The following is a 23,024-nucleotide window of genomic DNA, read 5'->3' on the forward strand; positions in this document are numbered from 1 at the left end:
CTTGCTCTGTCACCCAGGCTGGAGTGCAGTGGTGCGATCTTGGCTCACTGCAGCCTCCGCCTCCTGGGTTCAAGTGATTCTCCTGCCTCAGTCTCCTGAGTAGCTGGGACTACAGGAGCGCGCCACCACGCCCAGCTAATTTTTTGCATTTTTCGTAGAGACAGGATTTCACCCTGTTAGGCAGGATGGCCTTGATCTCCTGACCTCGTGAGCCACAGCGCCCGCCGGCATTATAGATGTTTCTAAAGCATCTAAGGAGCTTCTGACTGCTCGATTTCTTTTACCATTACCACTAGGAAATGTCTTACATTATTTTAAAAACTACATTACATGTCAGTTTCAACTGTTGATTTGTTGTACTCATGTGACTTTTAAAAAAACTGTCTTTTGAATTTTTTTAAGCTTGCAATTTAATTGCCAAAACCACTCTAAAAACTTTAGATATTGTTTTGATAATTTTTAAGCTTAACTGTATAATTTCCAGCATACTCATCCCAAATTCTGTGGTGTCGTCGTCTAAGTGTATTCTTTAGCTTGAGTGTATCAGACTAGTACTTTTTTACGGCAGTTATTTCTCCCCTTTTTTGCCCTGTCGTGCCATACATAATGCTGTGTTTTCATGAAACTCATAAAAAATTAATGAAGATTCGTAAATTTCACAATCATTGTCTTATGCAGTGTCCTTGTAGGGGTTGTTTGTTTTGGAATGCTACACCATGCATCAGGAAACCTGGGGTAGAGTGTAGCGGGTGAGGTTTAGATGACTGCCCAGTGTCTCTCACTTCTTTGGGAGTGACTCCCAGTGCTGTGCCCCGATCCAGCTGTAACTGATTGAGTCACAGTTTCTGATGTTGCCTTGGCCAGTTAAGTCGTCTCTCTTGGGGATTTGTAATTTAGATTCTAGACAGTTGATAGCAGTTGATAGCTGAGTCATGTTACTGATGGTACTCTAGTAAAATGATCCTTGAGTTCCCTTTTCTCAGCTCTCTGTGCTGCATTGGTACTTAACCTTCCCGAGTGTTTGGTCATTCAACTCACTTTGATCCTGAGAAGATTGTTCTTTTTTTTGGGACTTAGCTAGAGATGATTTCTGTTGTTTCAACTAAAATAAATGAAGTCACACATAGACATGGCCTTAGAGTTATGTGATGGGTTTGTCATGGAGAGCATTCCAAAAGCCAATTGCAATTTTCCTTTTTGCCTTCTGCTTTAATTGCCTCTGCTGGCACTGTATGCCTCTCCCCACCCTCCCATCTTAACTCAGCCATCACAAACTCCATGCAAACACGCCTGTTGTCTGCACACCTTTTTTTTTTTTTTTTTTTTTTTTTTGAGATGGAGTCTCACTCTGTCACCCAGTCTGGAGTGTAATGGTGCCATCTTGGCTCACTGTCTGCACACCTTTTTTTTTGCAGCTCAGTTTCATATAGATGCACTTCCAGTGCACTTTTGAAATATCGTACTTTGTGAATAGTGCATGTTACACTATACTGTTACGGTGTGCTTGGCTGGCTCCTCATTAGCAACTCGTAAGGTCAGGCCCTGAGACATACTCAGCCTAGTGTCTTGGCGTCTTGCACATAGTAGACATGAAATACATTCTTGTTGGATTAATTTTTCCTCATCTTATGTTATTCCCACTTAACGCCTTTATTACTAATTTAACAAATACACATTGAGTATCCCTTATCCAAAATGCTTGGAATCAGAAGTGTTTTGGATTTAGAATTTTTTCGAGTTTTGGAATATTTGCTTATACGTAGTGAGCTATTTTGGCAATGGAACCCACGTCTAAACACGAAATTCATTTATCTTATAGCTCGAAGGTAATTTTATACATTATATTAAATAATTTTTCACATGAAACAAAGTTTGTATTAGGTGCTTATGTTTGGAATTTTCCACTTGTGATATCATGTCAGTGCTCAAAAAGTTTCAGATTTTGGAGTTGTCTGAATTTTCAGATTAGGAATGCTCAAACTCTACCTAGTGTGTGTATGTACTGGAGAGCATTCTGCACTCTGAGGATACCTCAGGAAAACAAACCAAAATATGTCTGCCTTCCTAGAGCTTACAATCTAGATAGTTCAATTTTCCATCTGCATTCTTTTAAATTATGAAGTATGGCTAAAGTAAACTTTAGGCAACATACAGAGTATTGTACTGTAATTGTAAGATTCTATGATATCTCTCGAGTCCTAATACCGTTTTAATAGATAAGTGCCTGTTTCAGTGGGATAATAGAGCTTGTGACTGACAAGGAATCCAATACAGTACTGTGCTGAGTGCCCGGTGAGAACTCAAGAAAATGTATTTAGGGATTTTGAAAAGTTTATGGTTTTGGAAACGTTTCTGAATGTGCTATATTTCAGTGACTGTGTATAGCATTGACTCTTTCTTTGCAATGCTGTGCTACCATAATGGTGATAAAATATTTTAAAAACTCTTCAAACATTTGCCTTGTAGGCTTATTTTATAATTTTTCATATTATTTTTGAATTTGTAGACACAGCATACTTGGGTTAGTAAAAGTATGGGTTTTATGAGAACATTTTCATGCCATTTATCCTGTCATTGACAAGAATTATCTTGTCACTTAACGGTTTCATAGCATGATGTTGGCCATAGGTATTATTTAAAGGCTCTTTGGTCCCTTGAAAATAGTCTGTGGTAGGTTCACATAGCTTCAGTCATGTATCTAACAAATATTTGGCTCAGTAAATTTTTAGAGGGAATACCCAAACATGGAAATACTTTCACTTTTTAAGCTAGAATATTGTTACCATTTTATTTAAAGTTGAGCTACCAGATGGGGACAAAATTCACTGGATCCTAAAACACTTGTTAGTATTTTGGCATGTTTAATTTTGTATATTTTTCCTCTGCATTTTAAAAATCATAGCTATAATATGCACATATCAAGTTTGTGCCCCAGAGCATGTTTTCAGAGTAATTATTTCAAGTAACATTATGTGTTGGTGTAGTTAGATGAATCACGTTCTCCCTAAAACTTAAGCTTTCTTATTTCTAGGGTTACTAAACACAGGACCATGACTACTGTAAGCCTCAATTTTGTTATCATGAGAAGTACCATAGGAGAGAGCCTATTGTGGTATTGGCTCTTACTGGCTACTTAGGAAATGCTAACTCCTCCTTTCTTTGTTTGCTTAAATTATCTTGGGAGAAGGTGCCCATATGTTATTTGACCCTTTAAATAAAATTAAATTTTATAGTTTCTTTTCCCTTAAATAATTTTAACCTTGGCTGGGTGCAGTGGCTCAAGCCTGTAATCCCAGCACTTTGGGAGGCCAAGACGGGCGGATCACGAGTTCAGGAGATCGAGACCATCCTGGCTGACACGGTGAAACCCCGTCTCTACTAAAAAATACAAAAAACTAGCCGGGCGAGGTGGCAGGCGCCTGTAGTCCTAGCTACTCGGGAGGCTGAGGCAGGAGAATGGTGTAAACCCGGGAGGCGGAGCTTGCAGTGAGCTGAGATCTGGCCACTGCACTCCAGCCTGGGTGACAGAGCGAGACTCCGTCTCAAAAAAATAAATAAAATAATTTTAACCTTATAAAACCCAAGAATATGTCTATGTAAAAGAACTTGGTTACATGTTTGCTAGTATTTCTTTGAAAAATGGAGTTATTTATTTATTTTTATTTTTATTTTTGACAGAGTCTCACTCTGTCACCCAGACTGGAGTGCAATGGCACAATCTCAGCTCACTGCAACCTCTGCCTCCCAGGTTCAAGCAGTTCTCCTTGCCTCAGCCTCCTTAGTAGCTGGGATTACAGGTGCCCACCACCATGCTCAGCTAATTTTTGTATTTTTAGTAGAGACAGAGTTTCACCATGTTGGCCGGGTTGGTCTCGAACTCTTGACCTCAGGTGATCCACCACCTCGGCCTCCCAAAGTGCTGAGATTACAGGTGTGAGCCACCACGTCTGGCCTAGTTATATTTTTACAAAACAGAAGTATGTATGAGAAAATTCGCCTTTTAAAAAAAAAAAAATCTGGCTCTTCACAGTCAGTTTTCTATAGTAATCTGAGAGCATGCTTTACAAAGTTGTTTTAATGAAGGCTGGTTATATTTCCCCATTCGGGGATCCAGATAAAACCATTTCACAGATTGGCTTTCTGTAGGGGTATTTCTATATAGGTATAGGACAAGAATTCTCCATTTAGGTGCACATATTCTCATATTTTAAAAAATTGGCCGGGTGCGGTGGCTCGTGCCTGTAATCCCAGCACTTCGGGAGGCCAAGGCGGGCGGATCATGAGGTCAGGCGATCGAGACCACGGTGAAACCCCGTCTCTACTAAAAATACAAAAAATTAGCCGGGCGTGGTGGCGGGCGCCTGTAGTCCCAGCTACTTGGGAGGCTGAGGCAGGAGAATGGCGTGAACCCAGGAGGCAGAGCTTGCAGTGAGCCAAGACCGCGCCACTGCACTCCAGCAATAGAGCGAGACTCTGTCTCAAAAAAAAAAAAAAAAAATCACTGAAAAAATTTAATGTTTTACTATTAAAGGGTTTTTTGTTTGTTTGCACTTTCCTAATTTTTTTTCACTTTGTTTTTCAGAATGAACCTAGTGATCGAGAAGATGGCCTCACCAAAGGACATCATGTGACAGACTCTGAGAATGATGAGCCCATAAATCTTAATGCTAGTGACTCTGAAAGTGAGGACCTTCATAGGCAAAAGGACAGCGACTCTGAATCTGAGGAACGTGCAGAGCCTCCCGCAAGCGATTCTGAAAATGAGGATGTCAATCAGCACGGGAGCGACTCTGAGAGTGAAGAGACCAGGAAATTGCCTGGGAGTGACTCTGAAAATGAGGAGCTTCTTAATGGGCATGCAAGTGACTCAGAAAATGAAGATGTTGGGAAGCACCCCGCCAGTGATTCTGAGATTGAGGAGCTCCAGAAGAGTCCTGCTAGTGACTCTGAAACAGAAGGTGCTCTAAAACCTCAAATCAGTGACTCTGAGAGTGAGGAACCCCCAAGGCACCAAGCCAGTGACTCCGAAAATGAGGAGCCTCCCAAACCTCGAATGAGTGATTCTGAAAGTGAGGAGCTTCCTAAACCTCAGGTCAGTGATTCGGAAAGTGAGGAACCCCCCAGGCACCAGGCCAGTGACTCTGAAAACGAGGAGCTTCCCAAACCTCGTATCAGTGACTCCGAAAGTGAGGACCCTCCGAGGCACCAGGCCACTGACTCAGAAAATGAAGAGCTTCCCAAACCCCGAATCAGTGATTCGGAAAGTGAGGATCCCCCAAGGAACCAGGCCAGTGATTCTGAAAACGAGGAGCTACCCAAACCCCGAGTCAGTGACTCTGAGAGCGAGGGGCCTCGGAAGGGACCTGCCAGTGACTCAGAAACTGAGGATGCGTCCAGACACAAACAGAAGCCAGAGTCAGATGATGACAGCGACAGGGAGAATAAGGGAGAGGATACAGAAATGCAGAATGACTCCTTCCACTCAGACAGCCATATGGACAGAAAAAAGTTTCACAGTTCTGATAGTGAGGAGGAAGAACCCAAAAAGCAAAAACTGGACAGTGATGAAGATGAGAAAGAGGGCGAGGAGGAGAAAGTAGCGAAGAGAAAGGCGGCGGTGCTTTCCGATAGTGAGGATGGAGAGAAAGCATGTAAGGAACTACCTCGGGCTGTTTATCAGTGGCTTTATTCATTGTGTGAGCTTGTAACTGTGGAACGGTGTATCCTCTTGGTATGTCAGATCTGTAGTCTGTTACTCAGCTTAATATTCTAAAATATCACTAGGACACTCATTTCCCCTGGTTATCATTAGCTAAGCTTAATAGTAAGTTTCCTTTGAGTTCTGTTAGCATGTATTAATCTCTGACTGCCTCAAAGTGATAAACCGCATGTCAATAGGAATATAAAATACTCAGACTTTGTTTTAAACTGGAAGAGGTAATGTTTCAAAGAAAAATGTTTATGTGAAAACCCCTAACTGTATTCAGTGTGAGCTGCGGGTCTCTTTGACACTTAGTTCACTAGATCCCATCCAATCAGTAACTGAGCTCCCACGGTTGTTAAACCTTGTTGAATATTCAGATACAGGGAAACTTTGAGGGGATTCTATTTAGAGACACCATCTCTCTCTGGAGTGTTTCAGTCTCCGCCGCTACCTAAGACTCCATTTTCACAGATAGTAAGTTTTACTTGTTTACTTTTTTATGAAACTTATCTTTGGAAAAGACATATTTCATTATAACCTGACATTTCTTATAGGAGAAGGAAAAGGTACCAGACATGTTGCCGATTTGTTAAGGAAGATGGGAAATTTGAAACTGACCAGCAATGATAGAGGAACGTGGAGACTATTCCTAGAAAGAAATATGTAGTCCTTTTTAGTTCAGTTGCTACTAGGCAGCATAGAAAGGATGCCAATTTTGCCCGTCAATCTAGTTTTAATTTTCTTGATTCCCCAAAAGGAAAGGTGACTGCTTTTACGTTGATGATATCTTTCTTCATCTTTTGGCCACTTTTTCTTAAGTAAAATAACAGAAAATTTGTAAGATGACTCTAAATGAGCCATTTAGTTATTTTAAAAATTCTAAACCATGTGTCAGGAGGCCCTTTGATTGAGATTTTTTTTTTTTTTTTTTGCCACATACTGCCATTTTAAAGCATCTGTTATGCTTGGTAATACAATGACCATGATAAAATTAATGATGATTTTCTTTTCAACAGCAGCAAAGAAGAGCCGTGTTGTCTCTGATGCAGATGACTCTGACAGTGATGCTGTATCAGACAAGTCAGGCAAAAGAGAGAAGACCATAGCATCTGACAGTGAGGAAGAAGCTGGGAAAGAATTGTCTGATAAGAAAAATGAAGAGAAGGATCTGTTTGGGAGTGACAGTGAGTCAGGCAATGAAGAAGAGTAAGTGACAGTGTAACATGAGTTTTTGGGGGTTCTTAACTAGGCAGTACAGAGGGGTCTGTGTTGTAATACAATATGTCCTGCCTAATTGCATGTCTTTGGGGATTTAGTATTTTAGTTCCTGAACTGAACACACTACAATGTGGGTGAATCTCAGAATTCATCTCAGAATTAACATGTTAAATGAAAGAAAGCAAAGAGGACATATGTGATTCCATTTACATGAAGTTCAGTAGGCGAAATTTATCTGTGGTGTTGGAAGTCAAGGTGGCAGTTGTCTCTAGGATGTTGAAATTAGGGGACCAGCTAGAAGGGGCCATGAGAGAACTTTCTCGGGAGGCTACATGAGTGTATAGGGTGCTGGTTACATGAGTGTATACGTTTGTTAAAACTCATTGAACTGGACACTGAAGATCTGCACATTTTACTGTATGTAAATTCTATTTTTTAAAAAATGGTTCCTATGCAAATGAGAAGAAAGCAAATGAATGTTTTTATATTTGTCTACTTTCTAGAAATCTTATTGCAGACATATTTGGAGAATCTGGTGATGAAGAGGAAGAAGAATTTACAGTAAGTATAAGATGGAAAATTTCCTCTTTGGCTGTGCTTTTTTTGTTGTTTTTATGGCAGTGATGTAATTATAGATGATTCTAATAAGTAGGATGTATTCAAGAGAAAAACATCTTTGCGATGTATTCAGGAGAAAAATCTAGAAGAGGGATTCAGGAAGTAAAATGAGCGGGTATATACAAAGGCATAAAAGGAAGCTAGTGGGCAAAATTGAATTAAGGGGGAAGGGACACATTGAGACAAAGAAAGGCACTTAATAATGCTAAAGGGCAAGATTCACAGTAATTGGGGAACTTCCGATTTTCACAACGGCATTCTGGGTGATTGCGCTAACCCTTCTGCCAAGCACAACTAGGAAAGCTAGACAAAATATACAGAAATCTGCTCATTATCTAGGAACAAAGTAGCAAAGAATTACTAAGCCAAGAGAAACCTAAAGTGGTAACTCAGTGTTTAGAAGTGCTTTTTCTGTGGGGGTGTTTACCTGTCAGGCCAAGAGGCTACTCATATTTTTGACAGCCTCAAGACTTGGGGGTAAAATTTAGAATTCGAGGCCTATTGAGGTTAGGGGGCTTTGTAAACCCCATACTCTGGATTGAGACTTCAGAGAGCAGCACCATTGGGTTCAGGGGGAAGTAAAATAGCCTTTGCTCAGATTTTAAGCCATCTTTGAATCTTCTGGCAGACTAGAGAACCTCAGTCTCAGAAATAAGATGACAGTGGTTTAAGTTTTTCATATATACAGTACAATATACAAAAATAACATTAAAAGGAAACTAGTAATGACAGACAATAGAAATAGACTTAGAGCTCTAGATATAGGAATTTTAGATATCACCTTAAATATGTTCAGGGAGATAAGAAACAAGATTAAAGATGTCAGAGCAAACAATTTAAAAAGGAGAAGGCAAATTTGGAAAAGAACCAAGTAGAAATTTAGAACTATAAAAATACAGTAACTGAAATTAAAAACTTGGTGGACAGGTAGGTGCAAGTAGCTGGTAGTCCCAGTTACTCGGCGGGTAACTGGGAGGGTAGTTGGAGCCCAGAAGTTCGAAACCAGCCAGGGCAAAATAGTGAGGTCCTGTTTGAAAAGAAAAACAGGGCAGGAGGGAAGAAAAAAAACAGAAAACTTAGTGGTTGAGTTTAACAACAGATTAGACATACTTGAAAATAAAATTAGTGAACTGGAAGATAGGTTAGAAGGAGGGATCTAGAATGAAGCTTTGAAATATACTGTTATAGAAAAAAGTAAAAGACATAGACTATATATGAAAAGTTTTTACAAATACTGGAATAATGAAAGGAGAGGGAAAATTACATGTATAGCAGAAGCAGTATTTTAAAAAGAAATGTTACCTAAACCATAGATTCTAGAAGTTCTACACATTGCAAGGAAGATAAACAAAAAGAAATCTACACCTAACTACATCATAATAAAACTGCAAGAAACCAACGAAAATAGGAAAGTGTAAAAGCCACAGGAAAAAAAATACATTCAGAAAAGTAACGATTAGACTAACAGCTGACTTCACAACAGAAACAATAGAATCTACTAATGGCAAACCTAGAATTTCGTTAAATTTAGCCAAAATACTTTCCAGGAATGAAGATGAAATAAGGAGGGAATTAATTAACAATGTACCAGCTGAAGGAAATACAGAAGGAAAGAAATGCAAGAAAGAATGATCTCAGATGGAAGGTTAGAGATGCAGGAGGGAGAAAAGAGCAACAAAAGTATGTGTATAAGTCTAAATGAGTATTGACTATACAAAATGAAATGTGTTTAATGTGGAATATATATAAAATGAAAACATGACAGCAGTGAATTGGGAGCATACGTGGAATTGAAGTGCTCGCAGGCCTTTGCGAATGTCTATGAACGTACATTAGTAAACTGATAAGTTAGGGTGCGTGTTGTAGTTTCTAGAGTGACCACTAAAAAGACTAAAATGGAATGCGTAATTTCTAAACTAATAGAGGGGGGAAAAAATGGAACAACTAGAGCTAATCAGTCGAAAATGAGCAGGAAAGGAAAAGAACGATAGGACAAGGGACAGTTAGAAAGTAGAAAGTATTACATGGTAAAACAGTGGATTTAAATTTTGATAATATCAGAAATTAAATTAAATGTAAATACTGAATGTTCCAGTTAAAGGACAACAATTGCCAGACAGGATCTTAAAAACCAGCCAAATACTGTTTTCAAGAGATTTGTCTGAAACAGAAGGTAAAGCTGAAAATAAAGGTACATGAAAAGGGACTTCATGTAAACATGGACCAAAAGAAAACTGGTGTGGTATCTATAATATTTTAAAAGAGGGAGGTAGACATTAAGGTAAAAAAAAAAAAGTACTTGAGATAAAGAGGTCACTTTATATCGATAAAAAGATTTTAAAATTGTTTGCACCTAATAACATGACTTTATATATGCACACATAAAAATCAAAAATTGATAGAACTGAAAAGAGACAAATGGACAAATCCATAATGTAAGAGAAATGTAACTGACAGAGGAAGCAGACCGAAAAAAACAGGGACGAGTCTCTATATAATCCAGATATAATCATTTTTGGCAGTTATGAATGTTAAAAATACCTTTCATTTTGTTACTTCTTTTTCACTTTCTTAATGGAGTCTTTTTTAAAAAAAATTTTTAACTTTTAAATTTTTTTAGAATATCTTAAATTCATTCCTTTAACATGGAGTCTTCTGATGAACAAAAGTGCTTAATTTTAACATAGGATCAAATTTACCAATCTTTTTCTTTATGGTGAAAACTGAATTCTGCCTAAGAATTTTTGCCTGTCCCCAAGGTCATGAAGATACAAGTTACCTTCTAGAAGCTTGATTATTCAGTCTTTCACATTTAATTGTATAATTCACCTAAAATTGGTTTCGTATGTGATACGAGGTAAAAGTTAAGATTTTTTTCCTTATTTGGAGTATCCAGTTGACCCAGCACCATTTATTGAAAAGATCATCCTTTCCTACTATTCTGTAGTGCCATCTTTGTCATATATCAAGTGTCTGTATATATTTTCCAATCTGTTTGCCACTCAGAAACTTAAAGCCTGCTTAAATAGTTCTTGGGTTAAAAAAGCAATACTTATTTTTAACCAATGCAATAGAGAGTGAAGGTAGATGAATTTAGAATCAAATTCAGGACAATAGTGAAATAAGAAAGTAAACCTAAGGAAAATATAAAGGAAGAATTGATTCAACAAATGTTTCAGAGACTGCTTGGACACTGCCTTCATGGAGCTCATACTTAGTTAAGCACCATATTGTAAGAATAAGGTATACTTACTACTTTGGAGACTTAACATCAACTTGGTTATAGTTTCAGTTCAGTGAGAAAAACAATATACTAGGTGAACCACTGAGAAAGCCTCTAAGTGTAACACAAAAGGTAGACGCCATAAAGAAAAGACTGGCCATTTCATTTACATAAAAATGAAAAGTTATGCCTGGCAAATATTAGCATAAACAAAAACTGTACAAATGTGGGGATTGTATAGTTCTTGTCACTTGTAGAGGGCTATATCTAATTTTCAAAGAGATTTTACATAGTGATAAAAAGATGAACAGTCCAGCAAAAAATGCGCATAGGATATTCAGAGTTCACAGGGAAAGAATGACACATGGCTTTGTAAACGTGAAAAAATGCCCAACGTTACCCCCATAGTAAGAAAATGCAAATAAAACTACCCTGAGATTTGTTTTTCCGTCCAGAGATTGGTGTGGATATCAATGTTTGATAGCCTGCTATAGTAGTGAGGACGTAGGGGAACAGGAGTCCTCATGCTTGCTGGTGAGATAATTGGTATAACCTCTATGGAATACAGTTTGGCAAATATTTCGCAATTTCAAATGCGTAAAACTAAATGTGACTAGGCAAATAAGTGAACAAATCATAGTTACAGCCATATTGTGAAATAGTCTAAAGCCTTGAAAAAAATGACAAGACTTAGTACTGACATGCATTGGCCTCTAGATTCTTTTCTTAAATCTGGAACATGCAGAGCATTATCCGTACCCACTCTGAATAGTATGCTTCCATTTGTATAACAAGAGAGGATGCGAAGTGTGTGTAGAAGTGCTTATATAAACGTACACTGTTTCTGGAAGGAAATGCAAGAAACCTAGTAACACTAGTGGCTGGAGAGGGACCTTTTGTTATGTACCTATTGATATCTATTGAATTTTTGTTCTTTGTGAATGAATGAATTTAAAAATGCAAAATACTAAGAACACTTAATACAGAAGAAAATCTGTAAGGAGGTTGTGATAATTTTGCATTTAGGGTTTTAACCAAGAAGATCTGGAAGAAGAAAAAAGTGAAACACAGGTAAAAGAAGCAGAAGATTCAGATTCTGATGATAACATAAAGAGAGGAAAACAGTAAGTTTGTTTTTAAGGAATTTGTTAAAGAGAAGTTAAAAAATCAAGGTAGAGACTATTAAATTTTCATTTTGGTTCCCGATTAAGTTTAGGAGTGGATCTATTCCTGTTTTTCTCCATTTACGGTGTTGTCAGTGAATTACCTGCTGTTGTTACTTGTTTTCATTTAGCCTGTGCTTAGATGTCTTTCTTTGTGGAGTTGTATTTATATGGCACCAGACTTAATTTATGGTTCACCAAATAAACTCTTATGAAAAATAACCTAATTTTAAAAATACCTTTTTGAGAGAAAAGCTGATTTTATGGGGCAGGGGAAGTAAGTCTAACATCTTAACTACAAAATATTACTTGACCATATTTCACTTACTTTTGTTGAGCTAGTTGGAATCTATGTTCAGAAAAATCTGATATCTTAAAAGATGTTATACAGTAATACAAGGATTAGTTACTCTTTCCAGTTGTAAAGATGTTTTTAAAAAGTAGTTTCATTTTGAATTCCTAGCGGCATGCAGTAATTAAACCGAATGAGTCTGGTAGTACTTCTGGAAATTGAATTGATATGATAGTGGCAGAAAATAACTTCCTCTTTTTTAAGTGGAATGATTCTGAAGAAAGCCATAAAGGTTTGAGGCGCTTAGCAAGCCTATAGATTTCCATGTGTATCTCTCATTATGTTTTGAGAGTTATACTTCTTATCACTGAAAAGCGGCAGCTTATTTTTCATTTTTTCTGCTCATGATGTATAAGACAACAGCATTCAGATAATGAACACCTTCCTAGTCCAAGAAAGGGCAGTGCCACTAAAGCTGAATGAGTCCCCTCAATTGGAACTTAAAATGTACTTTCTCAAACCGATAGATGCAAGTGTGGATATAGTGCATGAGAAGTTCCGGGCTATTAGTGATTTACATGTGTATATATGACAGGGTAGTACAGGAATTGAACATAAAGTCTAGGATCAACTGTTCTTTTAATAGCAAGTTGTAAGTACAGTCATGCGTCGCTTAACAGGATATATTCTGAAAAATGTGTCATTAGGTGATTTTGCTGTTGTATGAACATCATAGTATTATACAAACCTACATGGTATTGCCTACTACCCACCTCGGCTGTATGGTAAAGCCTATTGCTCCTAGGGTACAAACCTGTGCAGCATGTTACTGTACTGAATGCTGTAGGCAGTGGTAACACGATGGTATTTGTGTATCTAAACATAGAAGAGGTACAGTTAAAATACAGTATAGTTGGGCGTGGTGGCTTATGCCTGTAATCTCAACATTTTGGGAGGCTGAGGCAGGAGGATCACTTGAGGTCAGGAGTTCAAGACAAGCCTGGGTGACATATAGTGAGTCCCTGTCTCTACAAAACATTTAAAAAATTAACCGGGCATGGTGGTATGGGCCTGTAGTCTCAACTATTCAGGAGGCTAAAGTAGAAGGATGAGCCCAGGCGTTTGAGGCTACGGTAAACTAGGATTGTGCCACTGCACTCCAGCCTGGGTGACAGAGCAACACCCCAACTCTTTAAAATATATGTGTGTGTGTGTGAGATAAAATATGGTACGCCTGTTTAAGGCACTGGCCATGAATGAAAGCAGGACTGGAATTTGGTCTGGGTGAGTGGTGAGTGAATGTGGAGGCCGGGGACATTACTGTACACTCCTATAGGCTTTATAAACACTGTACACTTAGGCTACACTAAATTCACAAAAAATATTTTTTTTCTTCAATAAAAAGTTAACCTTAGCTTACTGGATGGCCACCGTCGTATTCGCAGTTCGTCATTGACCGAAACATCGTTATGCGGCGCATGACTGTACTTGCACTTTTAAAAGAAGGTAGCACTTCATTGAGTTAGAATTAAGAAATTTGGTGTTCTTAATTGTGGTGAAAGTAAATGTGTATTTAAAAGACAACTTGTATTTCACTTGCTTTTGTTTACTGCTTTAGTATGGACTTTCTGTCGGATTTTGAGATGATGTTGCAGCGAAAAAAGAGCATGAGTGGCAAGCGCAGACGGAACCGTGATGGTGGCACCTTTATTAGTGACGCAGACGACGTCGTGAGCGCCATGATCGTCAAGATGAACGAAGCTGCTGAGGTGAGTTGTGTTGCTTCTAGGTTCACCTTCTTTTCCTCCCACTGAGTTTATTGGATGCCTTTTTTTTGATGCTTAACCCTTAAACGACAGTTAAGATGCTTTGCTTTTTGTAATAAAGCATTTACTGTTCTAAATTTTAATCATGGAAATATTTTAATTTTTTAGTCACGTGTTTAGAAAAAGTGAAAAGATGAAATATTCAGTAAAATGAAACGTTTTAGGTGAATGGCTTTGCTAGTTTCATGGGGCATGGTTTTGTTCTCAGATGTGGCTAGTTCACCACAAAGTTTAGTTTCTTCATATATTAAAGGTGTTACAAATTCATGTGTTGTTCTCTTGCTCCTGATCAAGACATGGCTTCTTCCATTGCATTGTAAAAATCTGCTCAACTTACAAAAATTGGCCCAGTAGTATGTTTAAAAAACAACTTCAGATCTTTTGGAGACACTTACTGAGAGTTCAGCAGTGGATTCAATGATCTGTGGCTAGCATTTCTTTCAAAACAATTCAAGAATGGAGGAAAGTAGCTAAAAGAAGACTAGTTGTGTGTATTTAATTGTTGAAATGTATGCAACAGGCATATTATTCTACATTCTGTATTTGTAGAATTTGAAATTTTTCATAACTAAAAAAAAAATAGGAAAAACTGCCCAAGTAAATACTGAAACTCTTCTTTGATATAGTATATTCCAATATCATATAACCTCACACCTGGAAAATTGTTCCTAGTATCATAAACCAAAATTTCCCAGTTGTAATTTGTACCTTTAATGAACTCTGAAAACTTGACAATCATGCTAATATTCTAACTTAAAATGGTTTCTTTCAACTTGTAGTTGTTAAAGGCAATTCTAATAGTTTTGTGGGTTTGACTGACATAGATACAGAGCTTGGTGCTCTGCAAAAGATCCATTCTTAAGTTACTCTTTCTTATAGGAAAAATTGTTTCTTTGAAAAACTGTTATTTTATTTTAAGGTTCAGAATTACAGTGAATTCAATATTAACAATGAGTACTGTTTTTAAAAAAAAATCTTTATTTTTTTCTGAATAGGAAGACAGACAGTTGAACAATCAAAAAAAGCCGGCACTGAAAAAATTAACTTTACTGCCTACTGTAGTTATGCACCTTAAGAAGTAAGTGTTTTGTTTTCTTTAAAATGTCTTTTTACTTTTTCATGGAATGATAATTCAAATGATGTACTGGTGTTCTAGGAATACTAAATAATGATAGCCTTCTATCAGTTCACAGAAAGATAATGAATAAAATTTCCTAAATTATATTTCTTCATAAACTTTTATTAAACCTTGATGCCTGGTGCAAACAGAACAAATAAAAAATTGATACTAATGAAAGAAAAACTTGGAAACTACTGATTTTGTGTGTTTTTGTTTTTGTTTTTTGGTAGAGACAGGCTCTTGCTATGTTGCCCAGGCTTGTCTTGAACTCCTGGGCTTAAGTAATCCTCCCACCTCATCCTCCCAAAGTGCTGGAATTACAGACAGGAGCCACTGCACCTGGCCACTAATTTTGTTCTTTATAGGCAGTTTTTGGTCTGGTAAAATTACGTTTGTTTCTCCGTGTGATGGAAAACAGAAAATCTTGGAAGACCCTACCTGAAGGCTGCATTGTCCAAGGCTTATATGACTCTAATGTGTCACAATTATTGGTCCTTCTGAAGTAATGATGCCCTTTTTGAGTAGATCCTTGTTTCTAACTTTTTTCATTGATTTGCTTTTTTTTTGTTTGTTTGTTTTTTAATTAGAGACAGGATCTTGCTGTGTTGCCCAGGCTGGTCTCGAACTCCTGGGCTCAGGTGATCTTCCTGTCTCTACACCCGAAAGTCAAAGTACTGGAATGGGATTACAGGTGTGAGTCACCACGCCGGGCCCCGATTTGCTCATATTTCTGAGCAACCTTGCTTTCCCTTTGAACTAAGCCATAGCCTGCTTTTGATGACTGAGGAAATGTATTGGTGCATCAGTGAGCCACCACCAGCGTGGCCTAGAGCATCTGTAACCAGAAAATTTCTCCCTCTATTCTAACAGGGAAAACTATCTGTGGCAGGTTTTTTTGTATATAATGTCTTGTTTTCTATTAACATAAATGATTCTAGTACATAAAATGGAATTTAAGTATTATTTTACTGAGGGTGTTTTGTGTTTGTTTGTTTGTTTTTTGTCCTGCCAGTAGAGTGCTAGTCTCATTGGTGTCCTGCAGAGAATAGCAATTCTGGGTTCGCCACCATGTACAATTTTTCAATAATCACTATTTCGATAGATTGAACGTTTTTTTTTTTAGTTGAAATGATTGGAGTTAATTGTTCTTACTGTCTGTACCATTCATATCAGCATTAATTTATCTTGTGTAACTTGAGTTTGTTTTGTTTTCAGCAAATCATTTTTTGTCAGGTATATGCGTTTCTGGAAGATAAGAACTAAATGTCACACTGCTTTTGAAACCAGAATGGTGTTCAGTAAATACCAAATTTATATGAATAACTTTTTTAAAGCAATTTTTAGAAACATCACTAAATATGTAAGAAAAGTCAGAAGATACAGTAGAACCAAGGTTCACGGAATTTTTAAAAATTCTTCTTATTACTGCAGGCAGGACCTTAAAGAAACATTCATTGACAGCGGTGTGATGTCTGCCATCAAAGAATGGCTCTCACCCCTACCAGACAGGAGCTTGCCTGCACTCAAGATCCGGGAGGAGCTGCTGAAGATCCTGCAAGAGGTTAGAGGCAGATCATCTGACTGTTCTTTATTAATTATCTATTGTGGCCTGTGTGGTCATAACCTGTGTAGTTTACAGTGTTTGTGTGTGTTCTCTCTGCTACAGCCTGCCCGAAGAGGGGTTGGAAAAAAGGAACATATCTAGTAAAATGAGCGTGAAAGGGAAGACTTATAAAACTTCATATGACTATTGCATTGAAGGGAAAGATCTTAGAGCAGCTGTGATGTGTCTGAGAGGAGTAGTGCAGTAGTGGGCAAGTTCTGGGGAGATGCGGCGTAGAATGAACACCAAATTCAGAGTCGTAGGAACCTGCATTTGAACCTTGAGCTGGGCCACCTTACGTAGTTGTGACACCTTGGTTGAGCTATTTAACTTCTGAAGCAATTCCCAAGGAGTCTCCTATGCCACGCACTGTGCCAGGTGCTTTATATATGTAATGGTTCGTTTCTTCCTCACAGTAAACTGACAAGGTAGGTGTAGTATTTCCATTTTACAGATGAGGGAATTAGATTCAGAGAAGTTAAATGACTTGTCAAGGTCACATAGCTAGAAGGTGGCTGTGTTTGGGTTCAGTCTTAGGTCTGTTGGATTCTGAGGCCTATGCTGGCTCCTGTATTAAACTGCTAACCTCTAAGTATGCTTAGTTCATACTTTCTCACATTGTTGGGTTTTACTTCAACTCAGCTGTAATACTGAACTCTCAACCTTTTTTGTTGTTGTTTTTTTTGTTTGTTTTTGTTTTGTTTTGTTTTGTTTTTGAGATGGAGTTTCGCTTCTGGTTCCCAGGCTGGAGTACAGTGGCACGATCTCGGCTCACTGCAACCTCTGCCTCCTAGGTTCAAGCGATTCTCCTGCCTCAGCCTCCCGAGTAGCTGGGATTACAGGCAGCCACCACCACACCCGGCCACTTTTTGTATTTTTAGTAGAGATGGGGTTTCACCACATGTTGGCCAGGCTGGTCTTGAACTCCTGACCTCAGGTGATCCACCCGCCTCAGCCTCCCAAAGTGCTGGGATTACAAGCGTGAGCCACCGTGCCCGACCTGAACTCTGAACTTTTGATGTGGACACAAAGTTATCTTTGTGCTCTATTTCTGTGGATCCTGAAAATGGAATTTTTTATTTGTACTATTGTGAAGGCGCCAGGTCTCTAGTATAGATTAGCAAGACCCCCAGCTTCTGAGTGATTAATGTGTGTGTATGTGTTTATGTTCCCCAGCTGCCTAGTGTGAGCCAGGAGACCCTGAAGCATAGTGGGATTGGACGAGCAGTGATGTATCTCTATAAACACCCCAAGGAATCAAGGTCCAACAAGGACATGGCAGGGAAATTAATCAGTATGTAAATTTTCCTTTTCGTTTGTTGTGTTTATGTCTGTAGATAAGAGAGAGATGCGTATATATAAAAGCTGTATTTTTACTAGTATTTGTTTTGAATGAGTCAGTAAAGTGGAATAGAAATTTTTGAATAGCTTCTTACAGGCACCAGCCTTTTCTTTTAGACTTTAAAAAAACAAAACAAAACAAACCTTCTAAGTATAATTAAGTATACTATTCATTATTAAAAATAGCAAGTAAGGCTGGGTGCAGTGGCTTAATGCCTGTAATCCCAGCACTTTGGAGGCTGAGGTGGGTGGATCACAAGGTCAGGAGATCAAGACCATCCTGGCTAACACGGTGAAACCCCGTCTCTACTAAAAATACAAAAAATTAGCCGAGCGAGGTGGCACGCACCTGTAGTCCCAGCTACATGGGAGGCTGAGGCAGGAGAATCACTGGAACCCGGGAGGTGGAGCTTGCACTGAGCCGAGATCACGCCACTGCACTCCAGCCTGGGCAACAAGAGTAAGACTCAGTCTCCAAAAAAAAAAAAAAAAAAAAAATCGCAAGTAAAAAGTATGCGTTTTCTAGTCATGGGTTGAGAGCATGGAGAGAGAGGGTTTAGATTGCAGGCTGTGGTGTTGATATTACCTGGATTCAGATCATGAATCCACCACCTACCTTACTGCGTTTCCTTAGCGAGTGATTTGTGCTCTGTAAAATTGAGATAATTATGTGTTTTCTTCTGGGTGACTTTAAAGATTAAATGAGAGGTTGTGTCTAAAGCATGGTGCCTGGCACATAGTAAGTACTCAAGAAGCAGCCCCCGTTGTTGTTGTTGCTTGCACATTGGTCTCCAGAACCTTTTTGCACGTTCTTATTTAATGATGCCAGAGAAATCCAGAGAAGTCTAAACCAAAATTTATGTGATCAAGCATATTGTTTGTGAAATTATTCAGTTTTAAGAATGAAACCCGTGTTCATTTTTGTTATCCTTCTTAACTCTTCCTATGCTCCATGTTGAAAAGGAATTTTAAGAATTTCAAGGCTAGATTGAAAAAGTAACTACTACATTTGAATATAATAATTATTTTTCTTTTGAATTGCTAAGTTTGTCAAAAGCTTTTAGAGAAATGTAAATTTCTTCTATAAAACAGAGATATACTACTGTCTTTGATCTTGTTAGTAGTCTGCAGTTTACCGCCTGTTAAGTGAGAAACTTTTGGTGCTTTTATGCAGTGGGTTTGCGACTTTCTTTTTTTTGCCCCAGACTGAGAAAAGCAGACTATCCCTACTGGTGTCCATGACTCACTACAGCGGTGATTCTGAATCCATAAGTGGGGTCAGTGGGGCGATTTTAAAAGATTGTAGACCCCTGAGAACCCCTGCTTCCTTCTTTGTGTGACAGCACCCATGTTCGGTCTATAAAGGTCCTTTCTTATTTGTATAGTGTATTAAATGTAGCGGTAAGCTACATTATGTCTCAGAACAAAGGCATCAGTTGGCTCCTGGACTTTGACTGACTGAACAGTGGCATGTACTTTCTTTCATGGTCATTGTAGCAGCTACATTAGACTTAATGAAGTACAGAGTCTCCATCCATACTGTTAAACTGTAGTTTTTACAGATATAGACCATTTTGTAAGGTAGTGGTGAGGGAGCTTGTTTTGGGTTAGGATAAGAAAGCAGAATTTCAAGACTTTGTATTTCCAGTAAACTTAGAAATTAGTTTACCTTTTAAAATAAATAAAAATTTTAAATAAATGTCTTTTATGAAATGTCAATCCAGCTAATTGTTGACTATCAAAGTGTGTCACATGTTACTTTCTTTAAATCTCTGTGGTGATCTTTTACATTAAATTTTCTGAATCAGCCAGAGTTAGTCACGATACTGGCATTTTGCTTTGTTTATCCTATAAATTCTTCTGAAATAATGGGCTCTTCAAGGAAAGAATATTCTAAATGTCTAGAATATCCCCTCACACTAGGGTGCAATTATTTGAAAAAAAATGGTAGAGGAAATGCAATTTTATGGGCAAAATAATTGATTTTTTTCTTACTACAGATGAGTGGTCTAGGCCTATATTTGGTCTTACCTCCAACTACAAAGGAATGACAAGAGAAGAAAGGGAGCAGAGAGATCTAGAACAGATGCCTCAACGACGAAGAATGAACAGGTATGAGGGAACAGGTATGAGTAAGTGGAATACATGTTATTGTTGTAGTAACTCAGTTTTAAGTAAGATCATTAGGAAACCTGCAAGATGATAGAATTTCCTTTCCTCTCAGCTTGATATATCTACATAATGCACAATATCCTTTTAGTTTAAATGTGATAGTGTATAGTCAGGGTCCTGTCCTCCTAACCAGACCTTTCTGGGTCAGTTTGTTGGAACAGAGCCTCTTTAACGGTACTGATTGCTTGTGTTCCAGCCACCTGCAGAAAACAACTTTCTGGGTCCCATTTCTGAGTTCCTAGAATAAAAAATGTTATAGGTTTGGTTTGTATCAATATAGTGGACATACAGTTGCATCTAGGAGGACAGGGTCATTAGTTACAAATATGGCAATTACGGCTCACCCACAAGGAAACCTGTTATGCAGATGAATACTAAAATGAGTAGTACTTTTTAAAGATTAGGAGTTATTTTCCCTGATCCATCGTAAAAGAGCTATTAATAGTTATGGTCTAAGTTTGATATTTAGTTTGCTCTTTTGCTCTTTTTCTGAGCAATATTAGGTTCTAATATTCCTGGTATCTCCTTGTTTACTTTTTTTCCAGCACTGGTGGTCAGACACCCAGAAGAGACCTGGAAAAGGTGCTGACAGGAGAGGAGAAGTAAGGTTTTAATGTTAAGTCTTCTTCCTAGACTATGTAGAGAATTTCCGTTTGCTGCTTTAAGAAAAGTAGTAAATGAAATGATGTTATGTTCTCATTCACTGGAGGTGACTTTCATTTTAACGTTTAGTATCTACAAAGCATTGTATTGGGTACTCTGGGGATGTAAGGAAAATTGAGAAAATACTTCATTCAAAGATTTTTTTGCTGCTTACTAAGTGCTAGATTCCTTGTTGTGATCTGAGAATTTAAAAACAAATTAAAAATAGTCTATGCTCTCAAAAAGTATAAGTCTTTACAAGGATGATAGGCAAAGGGGGGAGGTCTTTGGTAAAGCCATGGGGTAAGTGTGCCAGGTCTGTGTTTGGAATGACAAGTAGACTGAAGGGGTTGGACAGTAGTATGGGGCCTGATAAGGTTGGAAATAATAGACCAGTGAAGGGCTTTGAATCAAGATGAGGAATTTTTGCATGCCTTGTGATTCCACAGAAAGTTTTTGAGACTGGATGTGAAGCCATCTGGTTTGATCTGATTTAGGATGCTGATGCCAATGGCATCGTGTAAGATGGGTTGGAGGGCAGTGGGACTGAGGCAGTGGTACAGCTAAACAGAGGTGGTAGTGGGGGAACAGAGGGGTGAGAAGATACTGCAGAGGCAAAGCTGTCATATGTTGGTGACTTCGTGGGAGAGAAGATGTCTAGAGTTAAAGACTTCAGCCAAAATTTTAACCTAAGTGCTGAGACAGTGTCATTACCTTTCACCAAAATGGAGGGAGAAGTGGATTTGAGGAAACAGGCAAGTTCTCTTTTGAGCATATTAAATGTGAGATGCCCAATGAGATAGTCCTATAAATATTATGGGTCTAGAACTTGTAAAGAGATGTTTGGGCTAGAGACCTAGATTTGATGGTTCTCTCCATAGAAAAGATTGTTCAGTCAAGAAAGTATAGAGTAAGAAATGAACTAAACCATTTTGAAAGGGGGCATAGCCAGGCAGAGTAGCCAGTGAAGGTGAATGAGCAGCTGTGGTCCTATGTGTTGGAGCAGAGCCTGGAGGGGAATGAGGCTGAGCTGGAGGTGGCAATGGCAAAAGCATGGGCCAGTGGCAGGTGCTGCAGAGGGCTTTGTGCAGGTGAGTTGGTAGTCAGGCAGCATCCAGATTGCAAGAGGAGAATAAGGGATGAGCCAGAGGAAGCAAGTTTGTTTTAGAAGGAAGTTGATGATGAGGCCGTGCTTCAGAAGGAAAGTAAGAGTTACAGGGAATTTTCTTGGCAAGCCAATTAACCTGTTCATACGTATATGAAGGTTATAAAAATTTAAGGTTGGCTGGGCACGGTGGCTCACGCCTATAATCCCAACACTTTGGGAGGCTGAGGCAGGCGGATCAGGAGGTCAGGAGATCGAGACCATCCTGGCTAACATGGAGAAACCCCATCTGTACTAAAAATACAAAAAATTAGCTGGACGTGGTGGCGGCACCTGTAGTCCCAGCTACTTGGGAGGCTGAGGCAGGAGAATGGCACAAACCTGGGAGGCGGAGCTTGCATGAGCTCAGATCATGCCACTGCACTCTAGCCTGGGCAACAGAGCGAGACTCTGTCTCAAAAAAAAGAAAAAAAAAGTCTAAGGTTAAAAATGCGGTAAACTGTACAAGAGAATAGAAACAATTGAGAATTTTTTACCCTTCTCTCCCCATCCCCAATAGACACACATAGATCCGCTCTTTACTAGTTACCTAAAGGCTGAATGGTTTGAATGCCCAGGCATCTATAGATAGGCTTTACTTTGGAAGGTTAGTAATCTTATTTTAGTCTAGCATGGTTGCCCATGGATTTGCATAGAACTAAATACATACACATAAATGAGTGCAAGTGAAACTGGGGAAGTGTAAATGAGATCTGTGTACTGTATCAACATCAGTATCCTGGTTGTGATACTATACTGTAGATTTGCAAGTTGTTACTATTGGGAGAGACATTGGATCTCTCTCTGTATCATTTCTTACAACTTCATTTGAATCTGTAATTATCTTCAAAAGATTTTTACAAAAATAAACATTAAAAATTACTGTAGGAGTTGTATATTGAAAAACTACTTTATGGGCATACTGAGAGTTTTGGGGGGTCATTTGACGACTCAGTTC

At 38.5% G+C, this 23,024-nt stretch overlaps 1 protein-coding gene across 7 annotated transcripts in view; it reads left to right on the plus strand.

Moving 5' to 3' along the window:
• LOC105492424 (interacts with SUPT6H, CTD assembly factor 1) overlaps nucleotides 1–23,024 on the plus strand; it is a 46,598-nt gene that overhangs the window by 17,850 nt on the left and 5,724 nt on the right. For 5 of the 7 annotated variants that reach the window (XM_011759511.3, XM_011759512.3, XM_071072527.1 and 2 more), the window contains 10 exons: nucleotides 4,583–5,651; nucleotides 6,721–6,910; nucleotides 7,426–7,483; nucleotides 11,790–11,887; nucleotides 13,837–13,987; nucleotides 15,040–15,122; nucleotides 16,596–16,725; nucleotides 17,944–18,061; nucleotides 20,109–20,220; nucleotides 20,826–20,882. In XM_011759511.3, the coding sequence (XP_011757813.2) occupies nucleotides 4,583–5,651; nucleotides 6,721–6,910; nucleotides 7,426–7,483; nucleotides 11,790–11,887; nucleotides 13,837–13,987; nucleotides 15,040–15,122; nucleotides 16,596–16,725; nucleotides 17,944–18,061; nucleotides 20,109–20,220; nucleotides 20,826–20,882 (2,066 nt within the window). Of the gene's footprint in view, nucleotides 1–4,582; nucleotides 5,652–6,720; nucleotides 6,911–7,425; nucleotides 7,484–11,789; nucleotides 11,888–13,836; nucleotides 13,988–15,039; nucleotides 15,123–16,595; nucleotides 16,726–17,943; nucleotides 18,062–20,108; nucleotides 20,235–20,825; nucleotides 20,883–23,024 lie in introns of all 7 variants that reach the window. The other 2 variants (XR_011609652.1, XM_071072526.1) reach the window with 2 other exon arrangements.

This window comes from Macaca nemestrina, chromosome 11, assembly GCF_043159975.1.
Source record: "Macaca nemestrina isolate mMacNem1 chromosome 11, mMacNem.hap1, whole genome shotgun sequence".
Taxonomy (NCBI): domain Eukaryota; kingdom Metazoa; phylum Chordata; class Mammalia; order Primates; family Cercopithecidae; genus Macaca; species Macaca nemestrina.